The following is a 21561-nucleotide window of genomic DNA, read 5'->3' on the forward strand; positions in this document are numbered from 1 at the left end:
TAGGATCTGTTCATGTTCATGCTTAGGTACACAACGTCTAATAACACCATCTACTCCTTCTTTATAAAGATGTGGGTCATCCCAAAAGTAATGCCTCAAATCATAGAAGAACTTTTTCTTTTGCTGGTATGTGAAACTTGGTGGTATAAACTTAGCAACAATGTAATTAGCATAATCAGCATACCATGGAGCAGTATGAGAAGCATTTATGACATTTAGTTGCTCATCACGAAAGCTATCATCAATAGTTAGTGGGTCATCAAGCACATTTTCTAACCTAGACAAGTTGTCTGCAATGGGGTTCTCAGCTCCTTTTCTATCAACAATATGCAAATCAAATTCTTGTAGCAAGAGAACCCATCTAATAAGTCTAGGTTTAGCATCTTTCTTTTCCATAAGATATTCGATAGCAGCATGATCAGTGTGAATGGTTACTTTAGAATCAATAATATAAGGTCTAAACTTATCACAAGCAAATACAACTGCTAAGAATTCTTTTTCGGTAGTAGCATAATTTCTTTGAGCATTGTCTAGAGTTTTACTAGCATATTGAATAACATTTAGTTTCTTATCAAGTCTTTGTCCTAGAACAGCACCTACACCATAATCATTAGAATCACACATAATTTCAAAGGGTAAATCCCAATCAGATGGCTGAATAATAGGTGCAGAGATCAATGCTTTCTTAAGTATTTCAAATGCTTCTACACAATCATCATCAAAGACAAATGGTATATCTTTTTGTAATAAATTAGTCAGAGGCCGAGAAATTTTCGAGAAGTCCTTAATGAACCTCCTATAAAAACTGGCATGACCAAGGAAACTTCTTATACCTTTGATGTCCTTGGGACATGGCATCTTTTCAATAGCATCAACCTTGGCTTTATCAACTTCAATACCTCTTTCAGAAACTTTATGCCCCAAGACAATACCTTCATTAACCATAAAGTGGCACTTTTCCCAATTCAAGACAAGATTAGTTTCTTCACATCTTTGCAAAACTCGATCAAGGTTGCTCAAGCAATCATCAAAAGAAGATCCATAGACGGAAAAAACGTCCATGAAAACCTCACAAATCTTTTCACAGAAGTCAGAGAATATAGCTATCATGCATCTTTGAAAGGTAGCAGGTGCATTACATAAACCAAAAGGCATACGTCTATAAGCAAAAGTACCAAAAGGGCATGTAAAAGTAGTCTTTGATTGATCTTTGGCTGACACAGGTATTTGAGAGAAACTAGAATAACCATCTAGAAAGCAAAAATGTGTATGTTTGGACAATCTTTCTAGCATTTGATCGATAAAGGGTAAGGGGTAATGATCCTTTTTAGTAGCCTTATTTAATTTGTGGAAATCAATTACCATCCTATAACCTGTAATAATTCTTTGAGGAATCAATTCATCTTTATCATTAGGAACAACAGTAATACCTCCCTTCTTAGGGACACAATGGGCAGGGCTTACCCATTGACTATCAGCAACAGGATAAATTATACCTACCTCAAGGAGTTTTAGTATCTCCTTTCTTTCCACTTCTTTAATTTTAGGATTCAGCCAGCATTGATGATCACGAACTGGTTTAGCATCTTCTTCCAAATTAATTTTATGTTGACATAGAGTGGGACTAATGCCCTTAAGATCATCAAGAGTGTACCCAATAGCAGCGCGGTGCTTCTTCAGAGTTTTCAATAATCTCTCCTCCTCATGCTCTGAAAGGTTAGCACTAATAATAACAAGATATATCTTTTTCTCATCAAGATAAGCATATTTAAGAGTATCAGGTAACGGTTTAAGCTCAAACACGGGATCACCCTTGGGTGGAGGAGGATCCCCTAGGATTTCAACAGGTAAATTGTTTTTCAGAATAGGTTCCTATTTAAAGAATACTTCATCTAATTCCCTTCTTTCATTAATAAACATATCATTTTCATGGTCTAGCAAGTATTGTTCTAAAGGATCACTAGGAGGTACGGCAATAGAAGCAAGACCAATAGTTTCATCCTTACTAGGTAATTCTTCTTCATGGTGTTGTCTACTAAATTTAGAAAAATTAAATTCATGAGTCATATCATCTAAACTGATAGTAACAACATCTCTTTTGCAATCTATGGTAGCATTAACAGTATTTAAGAAGGGTCTACCAAATATATTGGGACAAAAGCTATCTTGTGGGGAACCAAGAACAAGAAAATCAGCAGGATATTTAGTTTTCCCACACAAGACTTCAACATCTCTAACAATTCCCATTGGTGAAACAGTATCTCTATTGGCAAGTTTAATTGTGACATCAATATCTTCCATCTCAGCAGGTGCAATATCATGCATAACTTCTTGGTATAAAGAATAAGGTATTGCACTAGCACTAGCACCCATGTCACATAAGCCATGATAACAATGATCTCCTATTTTAACAGAAATAACAGGCATGCCTACCACAGGTCTAGGTTTATCTTTATCACGGGGTTTAGCAATTCTAGTAGTTTCATCATAGAAATAAATAACATGCCCATCTATATTATCAGACAAGAGATCTTTAACAATAGCAATACTAGGTTCAACTTTAACTTGCTCAGGAGGTGTATATGTTTTAATGTTGCTTTTACGAACCACAGTTGAAGCTTTAGCATGATCCTTTATCCTAACAGGGAAAGGTGGTTTCTCAACATAAGTAGGAACAATAGGATCATTGTAAGTGATAGTCTTTTCTTCAACTTTAATAGGTGCATCTACTTTTACTTCTATGGGAGGATGATATTTAAACCACTTCTCCTTGGGGAGATCAACATAGGTAGCAAAAGATTCACAGAAAGAAGCTACTATCTCAGAGTCAAGTCCATATTTAGTGCTAAATTTATGAAAAATATCGGTATCCATAAAAGATTTAACATAATCAAAACTAGGTGTCATACCTGACTCCTTACCATTGTCGAGGTCCCAATCTTCAGAGTTACGTTTAATTCTTTCCAATAAATCCCATTTGAATTCCATAGTCTTCATCATAAAAGAGCCAGCACAAGAAGTATCAAGCATGGTGTGATTGTTACCACAAAGCTAAGCATAAATTTTTTGAATAATCATTTCTCTTGAGAGCTCATGATTGGGGCATGAATATAACATTGATTTTGTTGGGGAACGTAGTAATTTCAAAAAAATTCCTACGCACACGCAAGATCATGGTGATGCATAGCAACAAGACGGGAGAGTGTTGTCCACATACCCTCGTAGACCGAAAGCGGAAGCGTTAGCACAACGCGGTTGATGTAGTCGTACGTCTTCACGATCCAACCGACCAAGTACCGAACGCACGGCACCTCCGAGTTCAGCACACGTTCAGCCCGATGATGTCCCTCGAACTTCGATCCAGCCGAGTGTTGAGGGAGAGTTTCGTCAGCACGGCGGCGTGGTGACGATGTTGATGTTATACCGATGCAGGTCTTCGCCTAAGCACCGCTACAGTATTATCGAGGTGGACTATGGTGGAGGGGGGCACCGCACACGGCTAAAAGATCAAACAGATCAACTGTTGTGTCTATTGGGTGCCCCCTTGCCCCCGTATATAAAGGAGTGGAGGAGGGGGAGGGTTGGCCCTCTCTATGGCGCGCCCTAGGGGAGTCCTACTCCCACCAGGAGTAGGATTCCTCCTTTCCTAGTAGAACTAGGAGCCCTTCCAAGTAGTAGGAGTAGGAGGGAAGAAAAGGGAAGGGAAAAGGAGAAGGAAGGAAGGGGGCGCCCCCTCTCTAGTCCAATTCGGACCTGCCCATGGGGAGGGGTGCGGCCACCCTTTGAGGCCTTTCTCTCCTTTCCCATATGTCCCATTAAGGCCCAATACGAATTCCCGTAACTCCCCGGTACTCTCGAAAATATCCGAATCGCTCGGAACCTTTCCGATGTCCGAATATAGTCGTCCAATATATTGATCTTTACGTCTCGACCATTTCGAGACTTCTCGTCATGTCCCCGATCTCATCCGGGACTCCGAACTCCTTCGGTACATCAAAACATATAAACTCATAATATAACTGTCATCGTAACTTTAAGCGTGCGGACCCTATGGGTTCGAGAACTATGTAGACATGACCGAGACACGTCTCCGGTCAATAACCAATAGCGGAACCTGGATTCTCATATTGGCTCCTACATATTCTACGAAGATCTTTATCGGTCAAACCGCATAATAACATACGTTGTTCCCTTTGTCATCGGTATGTTACTTGCCCGAGATTCGATCGTCGGTATCTCAATACCTAGTTCAATCTCGTTACCGGCAAGTCTCTTTACTCGTTCCGTAATACATCATCCCGCAACTAACTCATTAGTCGCAATGCTTGCAAGGCTTATAATGATGTGCATTACCGAGTGGGCCCAGAGATACCTCTCCGAAAATCGGAGTGACAAATCCTAATATCAAAATACGCCAACCCAACAAGTACCTTCGGAGACACCTGTAGCGCACCTTTATAATCACCCAGTTACGTTGTGACGTTTGGTAGCACACAAAGTGTTCCTCCGGTAAACGGGAGTTGCATAATATCATAGTCATAGGAACATGTATAATTCATGAAGAAAGCAATAGCAACATGCTAAACGATTGAGTGCTAAGCTAACGGAATGGGTCAAGTCAATCACATCATTCTCCTAATGATGTGATCCCGTTAATCAAATGACAACTCATGTCTATGGCTAGGAGACATAACCATCTTTGATCAACGAGCTAGTCAAGTAGAGGCATACTAGTGACACTCTGTTTGTCTATGTATTCACACATGTATCATGTTTCCGGTTATTACAATTCTAGCATGAATAATAAACATTTATCATGAAATAAGGAAATAAATAATAACTTTATTATTGCCTCTAGGGCATATTTCCTTTAGATTTAAGCCTCCCCCAAGCTTGAGCGATGCTTTCTCCTTTGCGAGGCCAAAAATTATATATATAATTGCGATCACGATGAACAAGATGCATAGGATAAAACTTCTGATGAAATTCCAATTTCAATCGTTTGTAATTCCAAGACCTCATATCATCACATTGCCTATACCATGTCGATGCATCTCCCCTCAAAGATAAAGGGAAGACATTCTTATTAACAACATCTCCGGGTACACCTGCAAGCTTAAATAATCCACAAACGTCATCCACATATATCAGATGTTCATCAGGATATTTTGTTCCATCTCCTAAAAAAGGATTAGCTAGCAGTTTTTCTATCATACCCGAATGAACTTCAAATCAAGCATTTTCGTTTTCAGTAGGTTCAATAGGTTGAGGAGCAACTCTTTGCTCTACTGGTCGGGGTGAATATACCCTGAACAAGCCCCTCAGGGGATTACTTTCCATGGTAACAAGTGACAGTAAATTTCAGCACACTATATAAATTTTCCTTACCAAATTCCACCTACCAAATGCGCTTCACTCCCCAGCAATGATACCAGAAAAGATTCTTGATGACCCACAAGTATAGGGGGTCTATCATAGCCCTTTCGATAAGTAAGAGTGTCGAACCCAATGAGGAGCAGAAGGAAATGATAAGCGGTTTCCAGCAAGGTATTCTCTGCAAGTACTGAAATAAGTGGTAACAGATAGTTTTGTGATAAGATAATTTCTAACGAGCAACAAGTAACAAAAGTAAATAAGGTGCAACAAGGTGGCCCAATCCTTTTTGTAGCAAAGGATAAGCCTGGACAAACTCTTATATGATGTAAAGCGCTCCCGAGGACACATGGGAATATCGTCAAGCTAGTTTTCATCACGTTCATATGATTTGCGTTCGGTACTTTGATAATTTGGTATGTGGGTGGACCGGTGCTTGGGTGCTGTCCTTACTTGGACAAGCATCCCACTTATGATTAACCTCTATTGCAAGCATCCGCAACTACAATAAAAGTATTAAGGTAAACCTAACCATAGCATGAAACATATGGATCCAAATCAGCCCCTTACGAAGCAACGCATAAACTAGGGTTTAAGCTTCTGTCACTCTAGCAACCCATCATCTACTTATTACTTCCCAATGCCTTCCTCTAGGTTCAAATAATGGTGAAGTTTCATGTAGTCGATGTTCACATAACACCACTAGAGGAGAGACAACATAATCTCATCAAAATATCGAACGAATACCAAATTCACATGACTACTAATAGCAAGACTTCTCCCATGTCCTCAGGAACAAAAGTAACTACTCACAAAGCATAAACATGTTCAAAATCAGAGGGGTATTAATATTTATATAGGATCTGAACATATGATCTTCCACTAATTAAACCAACTAGCATCAACTACAATAAGTAATTAACACTACTAGCAACCTACTAGCACCAATCCCGGACTTGGAGACAAGAATTGGATACAAGAGATGAACTAGGGTTTTGAGAGGAGATGGTGCTGATGAAGATGTTGATGGAGATTGTCCTCTCTCGATGAGAGGAGCGTTGGTGATGACGATAGCAATGATTTCCCCCTCCGAGAGGGAAGTTTCCCCGGCAGAACAGCTCCGCCGGAGCCCTAGATTGGTTCCGCCTCGTGGCGGCGGAGTTTCGTCCGAGAAGATGGCTTATGATTTTTTTTCCCATCGAAAGACTCCATATAGCAGAAGATGGCCACTGGAGGGCCACTAGGGGGCCCATGGGGTAGGGGGCGCGCCCATGGGGGTAGGGCGCGCCCCCACCCTCGTGGGCAGGGTGTGGCGCCCCTGGTGAAGTTCTTGCTCTCAGTATTTTTTATATATTTGGAAAACATCTTCCATGAAGTTTCAGGACTTTTGGAGCTGTGCAGAATAGGTCTCTAATATTTGCTCCTTTTCTAGCCCAGAATCCCAGCTGCCGGCATTCTCCCTCTTTATGTAAACCTTGTAAAATAAGAGAGAATAGACATAAGTATTGTGACATAATGTGTAATAACAGCCCATAATGCAATAAATATTGATATAAAAGCATGATGCAAAATGGACGTATCAACACGCCGCGGGCCGGCCGCCCCACCCCCTTATCCCCCTACCTAGCCACCCGAAGAACATGTAGTTCTTCTCTCTCGCCCCCTCTCTCATCTCCTCCACTCCCCCCTCGGATCTTCTTCGTTTCTTCACCCTTTTGCGGATCGAGATGGCCCTGAAACGAGAAAAGTAAGCTCCTCTGATCCCTCCAATTAGTCTTAGTCAAATAGCTTCCGATTCGTCCCATTATTTGATTCAAATAACCCCTATTTTAACTAGATATAATTTTTTTGTACCCTAGGATTGTTTTAGGTTGATTCTAGATGTTCTATTGTGTTGGATATGAACTCTAATCACTAGTTGGAATTGTAGTGTGAAGATGAACCCTAGTTCATAGTTTTTCGAAGGATTGTTTTTGATATGATGCATGTTGGAGGAATTTATTTCGATATGATGCATGTTGATATGATATGATATGATGCATGATGTATAGTGGATGTTGTTTGAGGAAATATGCTTAAGATGAACCCTAGTTCATGTTTTTTTGAAAGAAAGATGGTATGATGCATGTTGGATGATTAACTCGTATGTTTGTTTTGCTATGATGCATGTTGATATGATGCGATGCATGATGTATAGTGGATGTTGTTGGAGAAATTTATATGAATGAATTAATCATGTGGACGTTATTATTTTGTATGCTTATAATGCTTATGTTTATGCATTAAGTATACCATCATGGTGATGTGGTTGAATATGATTTGTTAACTAGTTTGAAGGTGAACCTAGTTTGAATATGATATGATTGATGTTAGTTGAACGGTTTAATATGATATGATGATTATATGTTGATAACAAAATGTTGTTGTTTCAGGAGGCCCCCCTTGGTCCGGCGGTCGGCACTAATTACACTATTCTTGACCCGGCATTTGACAATGGTCATCACGCCCGTTACATCGAGAACGGAGTGGTAAAAAACAATGATTAACGTCTTGCATCATGTGTACATTGACAAATGCTTCCGCCATTACATATGAAGGGCCACACCAAGGTCTTGTTGGGGAACGTTGCAGAAAACAAAAAAAATTCCTATGGTTTCACCAAGATCCATCTATGAGTTCATCTAGCAACGAGTGGTCGGATGCATCTACATACCTTTGTAGATCGCGAGCGGAAGCGTTCAAAGAACGGGGATGAGGTAGTCGAACACGACGTGATCCAAATCACCGGAGATCCTAGCACCGAACGGACGGCACCTCCGCGTTCAACACACGTACGGTCAGCGTAACGTCTCCTTCTTCTTTATCCAGCAAGAGGGAAGGAGAGGTTGAGGAAGATGGCTCCAGCAGCAGCACGACGGCGTGGTGGTGATGGAGCTGCAGTACTCCGTCAGGGCTTTGCCAAGCGCTATGGAGGAGGAGGAGGTGTTGGAGAGGGAGAAGGAGGCAACCAAAGGCTTGGATGAAAAGCCCTACTTCCCCACTATATATAGGAGGGCCAAGGGGGGGGCGCCGGCCCTAGGAGATCCAATCTCCTAGGGGGGCAACGGCCAAGGGAGGTTTCCCTCACCCCCAAGGCACCTAGGAGGTGCCTTCCACTAGTGGGACTCTTCCCTTTTGTAAACCCTAGGCGCATGGGCCTCTTGGGGCTGGTGCCCTTGGCCCATGTAGGCCAAGGCGCACCCCCTACAGCCCATGTGGCCCCCCGGGGCAGGTGGACCCACCCGGTGGACCCGCAGGACCCTTCCGGTGGTCCCGGTACAATACCGATGACCCCGAAACTTGTCCCGATGGCCGAAACAGGACTTCCCATATATAAATCTTTACCTCCGGACCATTCCGGAACTCCTCGTGACGTCCGGGATCTCATCTGGGACTCCGAACAACATTATGGTTACTGCATATGCATATCCCTACAACCCTAGCGTCACCGAACCTTAAGTGTGTAGACCCTACGGGTTCGGGAGACATGTAGACATGACCGAGATTGCTCTCTGGTCAATAACCAACAGCGGGATCTGGATACCCATGTTGGCTCCCACATGCTCCTCGATGATCTCATCGGATGAACCACGATGTGGAGGATTCAAGCAACCCCGTATACAATTCCCTTTGTCAATCGGTATGTTACTTGCCCGAGATTCGATCGTCGGTATCCCAATACCTCGTTCAATCTCGTTACCGGCAAGTCACTTTACTCGTACCGTAATGCATGATCCCGTGACCAGACAATTGGTCACTTTGAGCTCATTATGATGATGCATTACCGAGTGGGCCCAGTGATACTTCTCCGTCATACGGAGTGACAAATTCCAGTCTTGATCCGTGTCAACCCAACAGACACTTTCGGAGATACCCGTAGTATACCTTTATAGTCACCCAGTTATGTAGTGACGTTTGGCACACCCAAAGCACTCCTACGGTATCCGGGAGTTACACGATCTCTTGGTCTAAGGAAAAGATACTTGACATTGGAAAACTCCAGCAAACGAACTATTCGATCTTATGCTATGTTTAGGATTGGGTCTCGTCCATCACATCATTCTCCCAATGACGTGATCCCGTTATCAATGACATCCAATGTCCATAGTCAGGAAACCATGACTATCTGTTGATCAACGAGCTAGTCAACTAGAGGCTTACTAGGGACATGTTGGTGTCTATTATTCACACATGTATTACGATTTCCGGATAATACAATTATAGCATAAATAAAGACAATTATCATGAACAAAGAAATATAATAATAATGCTTTTATTATTGCCTCTAGGGCATATTTCCAACAGTCTCCCACTTGCACTAGAGTCAATAATCTAGTTACATTGTGATGAATCGAACACCCATGGAATTCTGGTGTTGATCATGTTTTGCCCTAGGGAGAGGTTTAGTCAACGGATCTGCTACATTCAGGTCCGTATGCACTTTACAAATATCTATGTCTCCATGTTGAACATTTTCACGAATGGAGTTGAAGCGACGCTTGATGTGCCTTGTCTTCTTGTGAAACCTGGGCTCCTTGGCAAGTGCAATAGCTCCAGTGTTGTCACAAAAGAGTTTGATTGGCCCCGACGCATTGGGTATGACTCCTAGGTCGGTGATGAACTCCTTCACCCATATTACTTCATGTGCTGCCTCCGAGGCTGCCATGTACTCCGCTTCACGTGTAGATCCCGCCACGATGCTCTGCTTGCAACTGCACCAGCTTACTGCCCCACCATTCAAAATATACACGTATCCGGTTTGAGACTTAGAGTCATCCAGATCTGTGTCGAAGCTAGCGTCGACGTAACCCCTTACGACGAGCTCTTCGTCACCTCCATAAAAGAGAAACATTTCCTTAGTCCTTTTCAGGTACTTCAGGATATTCTTGACCGTTGTCCAGTGTTCCTTGCCGGGATTACTTTGGTACCTTCCTACCAAACTTACGGCAAGGTTTACATCAGGTCTGGTACATAGCATGGCATACATAATAGAACCTATGGCTGAGGCATAGGGGATGACACTCATCTCTTCTATATCTTCTGCCATGGTCGGACATTGAGCAGAGCTCAATTTCACACCTTGTAACACAGGCAAGAACCCCTTCTTAGACTGATCCATATTGAACTTCTTCAATATCTTATCAAGGTATGTGCTTTGTGAAAGACCTATGAGGCGTCTCGATCTATCTCTATAGATTTTGATGCCTAATATATAAGCAGCTTCTCCAAGGTCCTTCATTGAAAAACTCTTATTCAAGTAGGCCTTAATGCTGTCCAGGAGTTCTATATCATTTCCCATCAAAAGTATGTCATCTACATATAGTATGAGAAATGCTACAGAGCTCCCACTCACTTTCTTGTAAACGCAGGCTTCTCCATAAGTCTGCGTAAACCCAAACGCTTTGATCATCTCATCAAAGCGAATGTTCCAACTCCGAGATGCTTGCACCAGCCCATAAATCGAGCATTGGAGCTTGCACACCTTGTCAGCATTCTTAGGATCGACAAAACCTTCCGGCTGCATCATATACAATTCTTCCTTAAGGAAACCATTAAGGAATGCCGTTTTGACGTCCATTTGCCATATCTCATAATCATAGAATGCGGCAATTGCTAACATGATTCGGACGGACTTTAGCTTCGCTACCGGTGAGAAAGTCTCATCGTAGTCAACCCCTTGAACTTGTCGATAACCCTTAGCGACAAGCCGAGCTTTATAGATGGTCACATTACCATCCGCGTCTGTCTTCTTCTTAAAGATCCATTTATTTTCTATGGCTCGCCGTTCAACAGGCAAGTCAGTCAAAGTCCATACTTTGTTTTCATACATGGATCCTATCTCGGATTTCATGGCTTCTAGCCATTTGTCGGAATCCGGGCCCGCCATTGCTTCTTCATAGTTCGAAGGTTCACCGTTGTCTAACAACATGATTTCCAAGACAGGGTTGCCGTACCACTCTGGTGCGGAACGTGTCCTTGTGGACCTTCGAATTTCAGTAGGAGCTTGATCAGAAGTATCTTGATCATCATCAATAACTTCCTCTCTAGTTGGTGCAGGCATCTCAGGAACATTTTCTTGAGTTGTGCCATTTTCCGGTTCAAGAGGTAACACTTCATCAAGTTCTACTTTCCTCCCACTTACTTCTTTCGAGAGAAACTCTTTCTCTAGAAAGAATCCATTCTTGGCAACAAAGATCTTGCCTTCGGATCTGAGGTAGAAGGTATACCCAATAGTTTCTTTAGGGTATCCTATGAAGACGCATTTTTCCAACTTGGGTTCGAGCTTTCCAGGTTGAAGCTTCTTGACATAAGCATCGCATCCCCAAACTTTTAGAAACGACAACTTAGGTTTCTTACCAAACCATAATTCAAACGGTGTCGTCTCAACAGATTTCGACGGAGCGCTATTTAAAGTGAATGCGGCAGTCTCTAAAGCATAGCCCCAAAAAGATAGCGGTAAATCGGTAAGAGACATCATAGATCGTACCATATCTAATAGAGTGCGATTACGACGTTCGGACACACCATTATGCTGAGGTATTCCAGGCGGCGTGAGTTGTGAAACTATTCCACATTTTCTTAAGTGTGTGCCAAATTCGTGACTCAAGTATTCTCCTCCACGATCTGATCGTAGAAACTTGATTTTCCTGTCACGTTGATTCTCAACCTCACTCTGAAATTCCTTGAACTTTTCAAAGGTTTCAGACTTGTGTTTCATTAAGTAGATGTACCCATATCTACTCAAATCATCAGTGAGGGTGAGAACATAACGATAGCCACCACGAGCCTCAACACTCATTGGACCGCACACATCAGTATGTATGATTTCCAATAAGTTGGTTGCTCGCTCCATTGTTCCTGAGAACGGAGTCTTGGTCATCTTACCCATGAGGCATGGTTCGCACGTGTCAAATGATTCATAATCAAGAGACTCTAAAAGTCCATCTGCATGGAGCTTCTTCATGCGTTTGACACCTATGTGACCAAGGCGGCAGTGCCACAAGTATGTGGGACTATCATTATCAACTTTACATCTTTTGGTACTCACATTATGAATATGTGTAGCATTACGCTCGAGATTCATTAAGAATAAACCATTCACCATAGGAGCATGACCATAAAACATATCTCTCATATAAATAGAACAACCATTATTCTCGGATTTAAATGAGTAGCCATCTCGAATTAAACGAGATCCCGATACAATGTTCATGCTCAAAGCTGGCACTAAATAACAATTATTAAGGTTTAATACTAATCCCGAAGGTAAATGTAGAGGTAGCGTGCCGACGGCGATCACATTGACCTTCGAACCATTCCCGACGCGCATCGTCACCTCGTCCTTTGCCAGTCTCCGTTTATTCCGCAGCCCCTGCTTTGAGTTACAAATGTGAGAAACTGCACCGGTATCAAATACCCAGGAGCTACTACGGGTACTAGTAAGGTACACATCAATTACATGTATATCATATATACCTTTTGTTTTGCCGGCCTTCTTGTCTGCTAAGTATTTGGGGCAGTTCCGCTTCCAGTGACCACTTCCCTTGCAATAAAAGCACTCAGTCTCGGGCTTGGGTCCATTCTTTGGCTTCTTCCCAGCAGCTTGCTTGCCGCGCGCGGCAACTCCTTTGCCGTCCTTCTTGAAGTTCTTTTTACCCTTGCCCTTCTTGAACTTAGTGGTTTTATTCACCATCAACACTTGATGTTCCTTCTTGACTTCTACCTCTGCTGATTTCAGCATTGAAAATACCTCAGGAATGGTCTTTTCCATCCCCTGCATATTGAAGTTCATCACAAAGCTCTTGTAGCTTGGTGGAAGCGATTGGAGGATTCTGTCAATGACCGCATCATCCGGGAGATTAACTCCCAGTTGAGTCAAGCGGTTATGTAACCCAGACATAGTGAGTATGTGCTCACTGACAGAACTATTTTCCTCCATCTTACAGCTGAAGAATTTGTCGAAGACTTCATATCTCTCGACCTGGGCATGAGCTTGGAAAACCATTTTCAGCTCTTCGAACATCTCATATGCTCCATGTCTCTCAAAATGCTTTTGGAGCCCTGGCTCTAGGCTGTAAAGCATGCCGCACTGAACGAGGGAGTAGTCATCGGCACGTGTCTGCCAAGCGTTCATAACGTCTTGGTTCTGTGGGACGGGTGCGTCACCTAGCGGTGCTTGTAGGACATATTCTTTCTCGGCAGCTATGAGGATGATCCTCAGGTTCCGGACCCAGTCCGTATAGTTGCTGCCATCGTCTTTCAGCTTGGTTTTCTCTAGGAACGCGTTGAAGTTGAGGACTACGTTGGCCATTTGATCTACAAGACATATTGCAAAGATTTTTAGACTAAGTTCATGATAATAAAGTTCATCTAATCAAATTATTCAATGAACTCCCACTTAGATAGACATCCCTCTGCTAGTCATCTAAGTATAACATGATTCGAGTCGACTAGGCCATGTCCGATCATCACGTGAGACGGACTAGTCAACGTCGGTGAACATCTTCATGTTGATCGTATCTTCTATACGACCCATGCTCGACCTTTCGGTCTTCTGTGTTCCGAGGCCATGTCTATACACATGCTAGGCTCGTCAAGTCAACCTAAGTGTTTGCATGTGTAAATCTGTCTTACACCCATTGTATGTGAACATTTGAATCAAACACCCGATCATCACGTGGTGCATTGAAACAACGAACTGTCGCAACGGTGCACAGTTAGGGGGAACACTTTCTTGAAATTATTATGAGGGATCATCTTATTTACTACCGTCGTTCTAAGTAAACAAGATGCAAAACATGATAAACATCACATGCAATCAAATAATAATAGTGACATGATATGGCCAATATCACATAGCTCCTTTGATCTCCATCTTGGGGCTCCATGATCATCTTGTCACCGGCATGACACCATGATCTCCATCATTGTGTCTCCATGAAGTTGCTCGCCAACTATTACTTCTACTACTATGCCTAACGCGTTTAGCAATAAAGTAAAGTAATTTACATGGCGTTTCTCAATGACACGCAGGTCATATAAAAATAAAGACAACTCCTATGGCTCCTGCCGGTTGTCATACTCATCGACATGCAAGTCGTGATTCCTATTACAATAGCATGAACATCTCATATATTACATATAGATCATTCATCATTCATCACAACTTTGGCCATATCATATCACAAAGCACTTGCTGCAAAAACAAGTTAGACGTCCTCTAATTGTTGTTGCAAGTTTTACGTGGCTGCAATAGGGTTCTAGCAAGAACGTTTTCTTACCTACGTGAAAGCCACAACGTGATTTGTCAACTTCTATTTACCCTTCATAAGGACCCTTTTCATCGAATCCGCTCCAACTAAAGTAGGAGAGACAGACACCCGCCAGCCACCTTATGCAACTAGTGCATGTTAGTCGGTGGAACCGGTCTCACGTAAGCGTACGTGTAAGGTTGGTCCGGGCCGCTTCATCCCACAATACCGTTGAAGCAAGATAAGACTAGTAACGGCAAGAAAGTTGACAACATCTACGCCCACAACAAATTGTGTTCTACTCGCGCAAGAAGAACTACGCATAGACCTAGCTCATGATGCCACTGTTGGGGAACGTTGCAGAAAACAAAAAAAATTCCTACGGTTTCACCAAGATCCATCTATGAGTTCATCTAGCAACGAGTGATCGGATGCATCTACATACCTTTGTAGATCGTGAGCGGAAGCGTTCAAAGAACGGGGATGAGGTAGTCGAACATGACGTGATCCAAATCACCGGAGATCCTAGCACCGAACGGACGGCACCTCCGCGTTCAACACACGTACGGTCAGCGTAACGTCTCCTTCTTCTTGATCCAGCAAGAGGGAAGGAGAGGTTGAGGAAGATGGCTCCAGCAGCAGCACGATGGCGTGGTGGTGATGGAGCTGCAGTACTCCGTCAGGGCTTCGCCAAGCGCTATGGAGGAGGAGGAGGTGTTGGAGAGGGAGAAGGAGGCAACCAAAGGCTTGGATGAAAAGCCCTCCTTCCCCACTATATATAGGGGGGCCAAGGGGGGGGCACCGGCCCTAGGAGATCCAATCTCCTAGGGGGGCGGCGGCCAAGGGAGGTTTCCCTGCCCCCCAAGGCACCTAGGAGGTGCCTTCCACTAGTGGGACTCTTCCCTTTTGTGAACCCTAGGTGCATGGGCCTCTTGGGGCTGGTGCCCTTGGCCCATGTAGGCCAAGGCGCACCCCCTACAACCCATGTGGCCCCCTGGGGCAGGTGGACCCACCCGGTGGACCCCCGGGACCCTTCCGGTGGTCCCGGTACAATACCGATGACCCCGAAACTTGTCCTGATGGCCGAAACAGGACTTCCCATATATAAATCTTTACCTTCGGACCATTCCGGAACTCCTCGTGACGTCCGGGATCTCATCCGGGACTCCGAACAACATTCGGGTTACTGCATATACATATCCCTACAACCCTAGCGTCACCGAACCTTAAGTGTGTAGACCCTACGGGTTCGGGAGACATGTAGACATGACCGAGATCGATCTCCGGTCAATAACCAACAGCGGGATCTGGATACCCATGTTGGCTCCCACATGCTCCTCGATGATCTCATCGGATGAACCACGATGTGGAGGATTCAAGCAACCCTGTATACAATTCCCTTTGTCAATCGGTATGTTACTTGCCCGAGATTCGATCGTCGGTATCCCAATACCTCGTTCAATCTCGTTACCGGCAAGTCACTTTACTCGTACTGTAATGCATGATCCCGTGACCAGACAATTGGTCACTTTGAGCTCATTATGATGATGCATTACCGAGTGGGCCCAGTGATACCTCTCCGTCATACGGAGTGACAAATTCCAGTCTTGATCCGTGTCAACCCAACAGACACTTTCGGAGATACCCGTAGTATACCTTTATAGTCACCCAGTTACGTAGTGACGTTTGGCACACCCAAAGCACTCCTACGGTATCCGGGAGTTACACGATCTCATGGTCTAAGGAAAAGATACTTGACATTGGAAAACTCCAGCAAACGAACTATACGATCTTATGCTATGTTTAGGATTGGGTCTCGTCCATCACATCATTCTCCCAATGACGTGATCCCGTTATCAATGACATCCAATGTCCATAGTCAGGAAACCATGACTATCTGTTGATCAACGAGCTAGTCAACTAGAGGCTTACTAGGGACATGTTGGTGTCTATTATTCACACATGTATTACGATTTCCGGATAATACAATTATAGCATGAATAAAGACAATTATCATGAACAAAGAAATATAATAATAATGCTTTTATTATTGCCTCTAGGGCATATTTCCAACAGGTCTCTCAGATGAAGTACGACAACCGGTACGGGCCGTATTACAGGAGAGTCGGGCTGTTGGGTTTCATGCTCCAGTTCAAGCATGTGTCGTCGACGCTTGTCCATGCAGCTCTCACATTGTTGGTGGACCGTTGGCGGCCCGAGACGCACTATTTCCATCTCCCATGTGGTGAGATGACGGTGACGCTCGAGGACTTCGCCATGATCACGGCCTTGCCGATCCAGGGCCATGCTCTCATTGGGCGCGCAGATAGGAAGAAGTGGCCGAACAGGGTTACCACCCTCATCGGCGACTGCCCTCCCATCAAGAGTAACATAACGTCCGGTGTACCCCTCCTTGGCTCCTGCTCCACCGGCTCGAATGCCCGCAAGATGCGGATCTGAGAACTGTGGAGGAGTATGTGAGGTCCTACATGTGGTTTCTTCTCACAAGGGTCATGTTTCCAGACTGCTCGGGGGACAACCCCCTATGGATGTACCTGGACTTCCTCGACGACTAGGGTGCAGGGTACAGCTGGGGGTCCACCGACCTCGCGTACCTCTACCGTTCGGTAAGACATCATATATCTCAATATCCGTATATGGACGTATGTGTGTGCTGCTTTAAACTATGTCACCTGATCATCAATTGTTGTTTGTAGCTGGATGACGCCACGCAGAGGACCGAGAAAATGTCTGGGATGTGTGGGTGTGTCTGGGCTCTCTCGATTTAGAGTTGGGAGCGGCTGCCGGTTGGTCGTCCCGAGAAACTGTAATGAACTACATGGACGGACTATGACGAAGATGGCGACAATGCTCGATAACCTACCGTTGCCTACTCTTGGGACGCAGTTAAAGTCCTCTCAGGCAAGGGCAGTGCGATGTACAAGGCCTTCACCAATGAGTTGGACAACCTGACATCTTTTCAGGTATACCAACGAGCGAGCTAGTTTTTTAATGTAGTCACTTTCACGGTCGCTAAATAGTCTTTCTATAGGTTAACTAGTGCCCGTACCATGATAGGGCTTAGGGGTTCGAACTGAACCAGACGTGCAACCGAGACCGCCTTCTGTACCGGTGCATTGCACCAATGATATGCGTGTAAGCCGTCGAATGGCACCTACCACAGCGCGTGGCCACACAATTTGGCGCATTGCAGCACACACCGCCGGCACGCCCCCACGACACCGGTGGTTACAACCTTCACTGGTATGGGCTGCTATCTCTTTTACCGTGTTTTCCTTAAATTTGACGTTCTTATGGTCTTTTGTGTTTTCTTGTTTGTTATGCCCTTTGCAGGAAGAGCAGGCAGCATTCACAGTCAATAGTGGAGTGGGCCGAAAGCACAAGTCTTGTGTGAAAATGTGGGACGAGAGTACGTTCTGCAAAGACCAGGAGAGGTCAGGCATTGCTGGAATGTGTACGAGAGGCACATGAATTGGTATTGATGGCATCAAGTTTCGTCTGCGTTTGAGGCCATGATGGACGGAAGCGGACATGGCATCACTATAGGAGGCGGAGGATTCTGAGGATGAAGCATACAAGAGAAACCTCAGAGATATGCAAGGTGATTTCAGGGACTATGTGCCCCTGATGAACAGAGTGGTAAATTTTGTTCAAATGCATTCAAGCCGACAGTTGGATGATGCTGACATGGTCATTAATGATCCTTACCTTTTGCAGGCCGCGAAGTTGAATAGAAACATTTTTGATGGCTCGAATGCACTAAGTTCTGACCCTGGAACCTTGGAGGGTGACAGCAAGATGAGGGAAGCGATGAAGGTAACTTTAAGCCTCATGGCATTCTATTCGAGCAACCACAAATTTGATTTATGCCATGTTCTTACTTATTTTCAACCCTAAGTCTGATCCAAGCCATTCTCTTCTATATTTGTTTTCGCAGAAGATCATGAACCGTTGTCGCAGGCTAGCGGGCATGCTTGGGTGCGATGCCTTGATTGACGTGCATGTTCCTGCTCCTGGTGGGTCGACACGTGCCCTGGCTTCATCAAGCCACGCCGAAGGAGGTTCCTCGAGCCATGCCGCCTCGTCGTCTCGCCTTGTTGACGAGACCGAGGAAGAAGATGATCAGAGAGAAGAGGACGAGGAGGAAGAGGGAGAAGAGGAAGGAGGTGACGACGAAGGAGGTGATGAGGAGGAGTACAATGACGATGATGGGTCTCCACCGACTCAGCCAACCCAGGGGAAGAGGGTATCTCATCCACACCAGGATGTTTTGCGCCCATCCCCGTTTCAGAAACCGCTTCCTTGTCATCGCCCGAAAAAGCCGGACGAAGGCCGCTTGAAGAGAAACAAGGAGTGTGCCGCTAAGAGGGGGAGGAACTAGAGTGTGAACTTGCTTAGTTAAACTAGTTGTGCCATGCTAAAGTACTCAGTTTTGTGTTATAGCTACCTATTTTACTATGTTGAACCTATTTATATGTTGAACTTTTGGGTGCGTCGATTTGCTGTCTATAATGTGTGAGGACATCATATTTTTCATATCCAAACAATATTTGCTGCTGTCTGTTTATCTGTCATATGCAAACACTATTTTCATATTTGTAATTCAAATGGTCAAATTCTTGTAAAAATAGTGAGAAGCCTGCCGCAAGGCACATGGCGGTAGGTTTTCACAGCTGCCTGGCGGTAGGATATGAAAACCTACCGCACGGAATCCTCCTTTTTTCAGTCACAGAATGCTTCCACTCTTGGCACATCCTATCACCGTTGGGTGTGACCGTAGGGTGTGAAAATCTACCGCACAAACTTTGCCATTTTCTGTCACAGAAAGTTTCGCCTGCACAGGTGCGCCACACCCTACTACCACCCTCCTCGGCGGTAGCTTTAGCCACCCTACCGCCTTATGCCTTGGCGGTAGGGTAGTTAGGACACGTCAGACCCATAAACAGCGGGTGACGGAGGATGCCGTTATCCTACTGCCGGTGACTACGGCGGTAAGAAAAATGATCAGATTCCGAAGTTTTTTCAGACGAGATCAGATTGTTCAAAACTCAAACAAAAGGGTCAAAACAGGAAATTTTGCCACCCCTCGCCCCCATCCATCGCCGTCTCCAACTATCGGGTTATGGCTACCGGACAGTTAACAGCGCGGCAGTCCCTCCATTTATAACCTCTCATCCCATCTCCCTCCATATTCCCAGATACCACTATCCGCAACTCAAAGCGAACTACTAGGACGAGCCATGGACGACGACATCGACAGCTCCTGCTCCACCCCTTTCGCCAGCGCGCCGTCCAGCCCCGGCCGCTCCCCTTCCATCTTCGGCGGCGGCGGCGGCGGCGGCGGCTATTTTTTCAGTGCACCGGCCAGCCCCATCCACCACCTGTTGTTCTCGTCCTCCTCGGCCGCCGCTGGTGCCCCTAATGGCGGCGGGTACGGTGGACTAGGTGACGCGGAGTTCGAGTTCGGCGGCCCTGGCGAGCACATGATCTCTGCTGACGAGCTCTTCCAGAACGGCCAGATCCGGCCGCTCACCCTGTCCCCGCTCCCGGATCTCGACCCCGACAGCGAAGAAGATGACAGCGAACGGCGCCACGGCCCCGCGCGCGGCCGCGAGCCCACGTTCCGGAGCGGCTCCGTGCACCGCCGCGCCCGGTCGATGTCCCCGATGCGCAGCCCGTCCCCGCGGCTCAAGCTTCTCAGTGCGCTCGTCCCCGCGCCGGATCTTGGCTCCGTGTCCCTCTCGACTGGGGCACAGGAGGCCCCGCCGCCGGTCACCGCCTCGTCGCGCTCCTCCTCGTCCTCGTCGACCTCCTCCTCGTCGTCCGCGTCGTCCGCCCGCGGATCCCGGCGGTGGGTTATCCTCAAGGACATGCTCCTCCACCGCAGCAAAAGCGAGCCCGGCAGCGCCCATGCGCACGAAGCCCCTGCGGCCGCCGCCAAGCCTGAGAAGGCATGGCAGTTCTCGCCTTCGTGGGCGTCGAGGGACAAGGTCATCGCGAAGCTGCGCGGGGCGAGGCCATCACCGCAATCGGAGACGGGAGCGGCGGCCAGCGGCGGCGCCGGTGAGGGCGACGAATCCCGGACGACGCGGAGCCAGGGCAGGTCCAAGGGTCGGCGGCGCTCAACGACGGTGGCGGCCGCGCACGAGAGGCTTTACGCGGCGCCGAACAGGGCGCAGGCGGAGGAGATGCGGCGGCGGACGTTCCTGCCGTACCGGCAGGGCGTGCTCGGCTGCCTCGGCTTCAGCTCCCGCGGCTACGGCGCGCTCCGCGGGTTCTCGAAAACCCTCAGCCCCGTCTTCTCCCGGTAAAAGTAAAGAAGCACTCCAGAAATCCCCCAAAAATATGGAAAAGCAGAGAGCAAAACAAGAGCTTAAATAATGGCCATTGCTACTGTTGCCGGTTAATTTAAAAAAATAGTATTAGTAATATTCGTTCTTCTCTGTAATATGCGAGTATTGTCTTTTGTAAGTTGTTGCGTGTTCTGTATAGAGGCAGGCAGTGAGCGTGAGAAATCCCCCAAGTTCGTTTGGAGGTGTTGGTAGTTGTGAGAAGTCACATCAACTCGTCCATCAGAAGGGCGCAGTTGGATAAATTTGGCGCGAAAGCAAAAAAATACCACTACATTATGCTATTTTTGTGTGCCCATGTCTTTCGCTCAAGTATATGGCCTCTTTGATTCGCAGGATTTTCAAAACGTAGGAATAGAAAAAGTATAGGGTTGAAGTGGCATGCACACATGAATCCTACATGATTAGCATGGAGTGTTTGATGGCCCAGAAAAAGCAAAGGAATTGTAAAAAGAGGTTAAAGTAGATGTTAGATTTCTTATAGAATGTAGTACAAAAAATTCATAGGAAAAATTCCTATGAGATCC

At 45.5% G+C, this 21561-nt stretch overlaps 1 protein-coding gene across 1 annotated transcript; it reads left to right on the forward strand.

Annotated features, from left to right (window-relative positions):
- The first annotated feature begins 19792 nt into the window (after positions 1–19792).
- On the forward strand, positions 19793–21318 carry LOC123085645 (uncharacterized protein DDB_G0271670). Its single transcript, XM_044507317.1, has one exon. It carries the CDS (start codon positions 19925–19927, stop codon positions 20993–20995), a length of 1071 nt encoding a protein of 356 aa, XP_044363252.1. The 5' UTR covers positions 19793–19924; the 3' UTR covers positions 20996–21318.
- The last annotated feature ends 243 nt before the right edge of the window (positions 21319–21561 follow it).

The sequence above is a fragment of the Triticum aestivum genome, chromosome 4A (assembly GCF_018294505.1).
Source record: "Triticum aestivum cultivar Chinese Spring chromosome 4A, IWGSC CS RefSeq v2.1, whole genome shotgun sequence".
Classification (NCBI taxonomy): Eukaryota; Viridiplantae; Streptophyta; class Magnoliopsida; order Poales; family Poaceae; genus Triticum; species Triticum aestivum.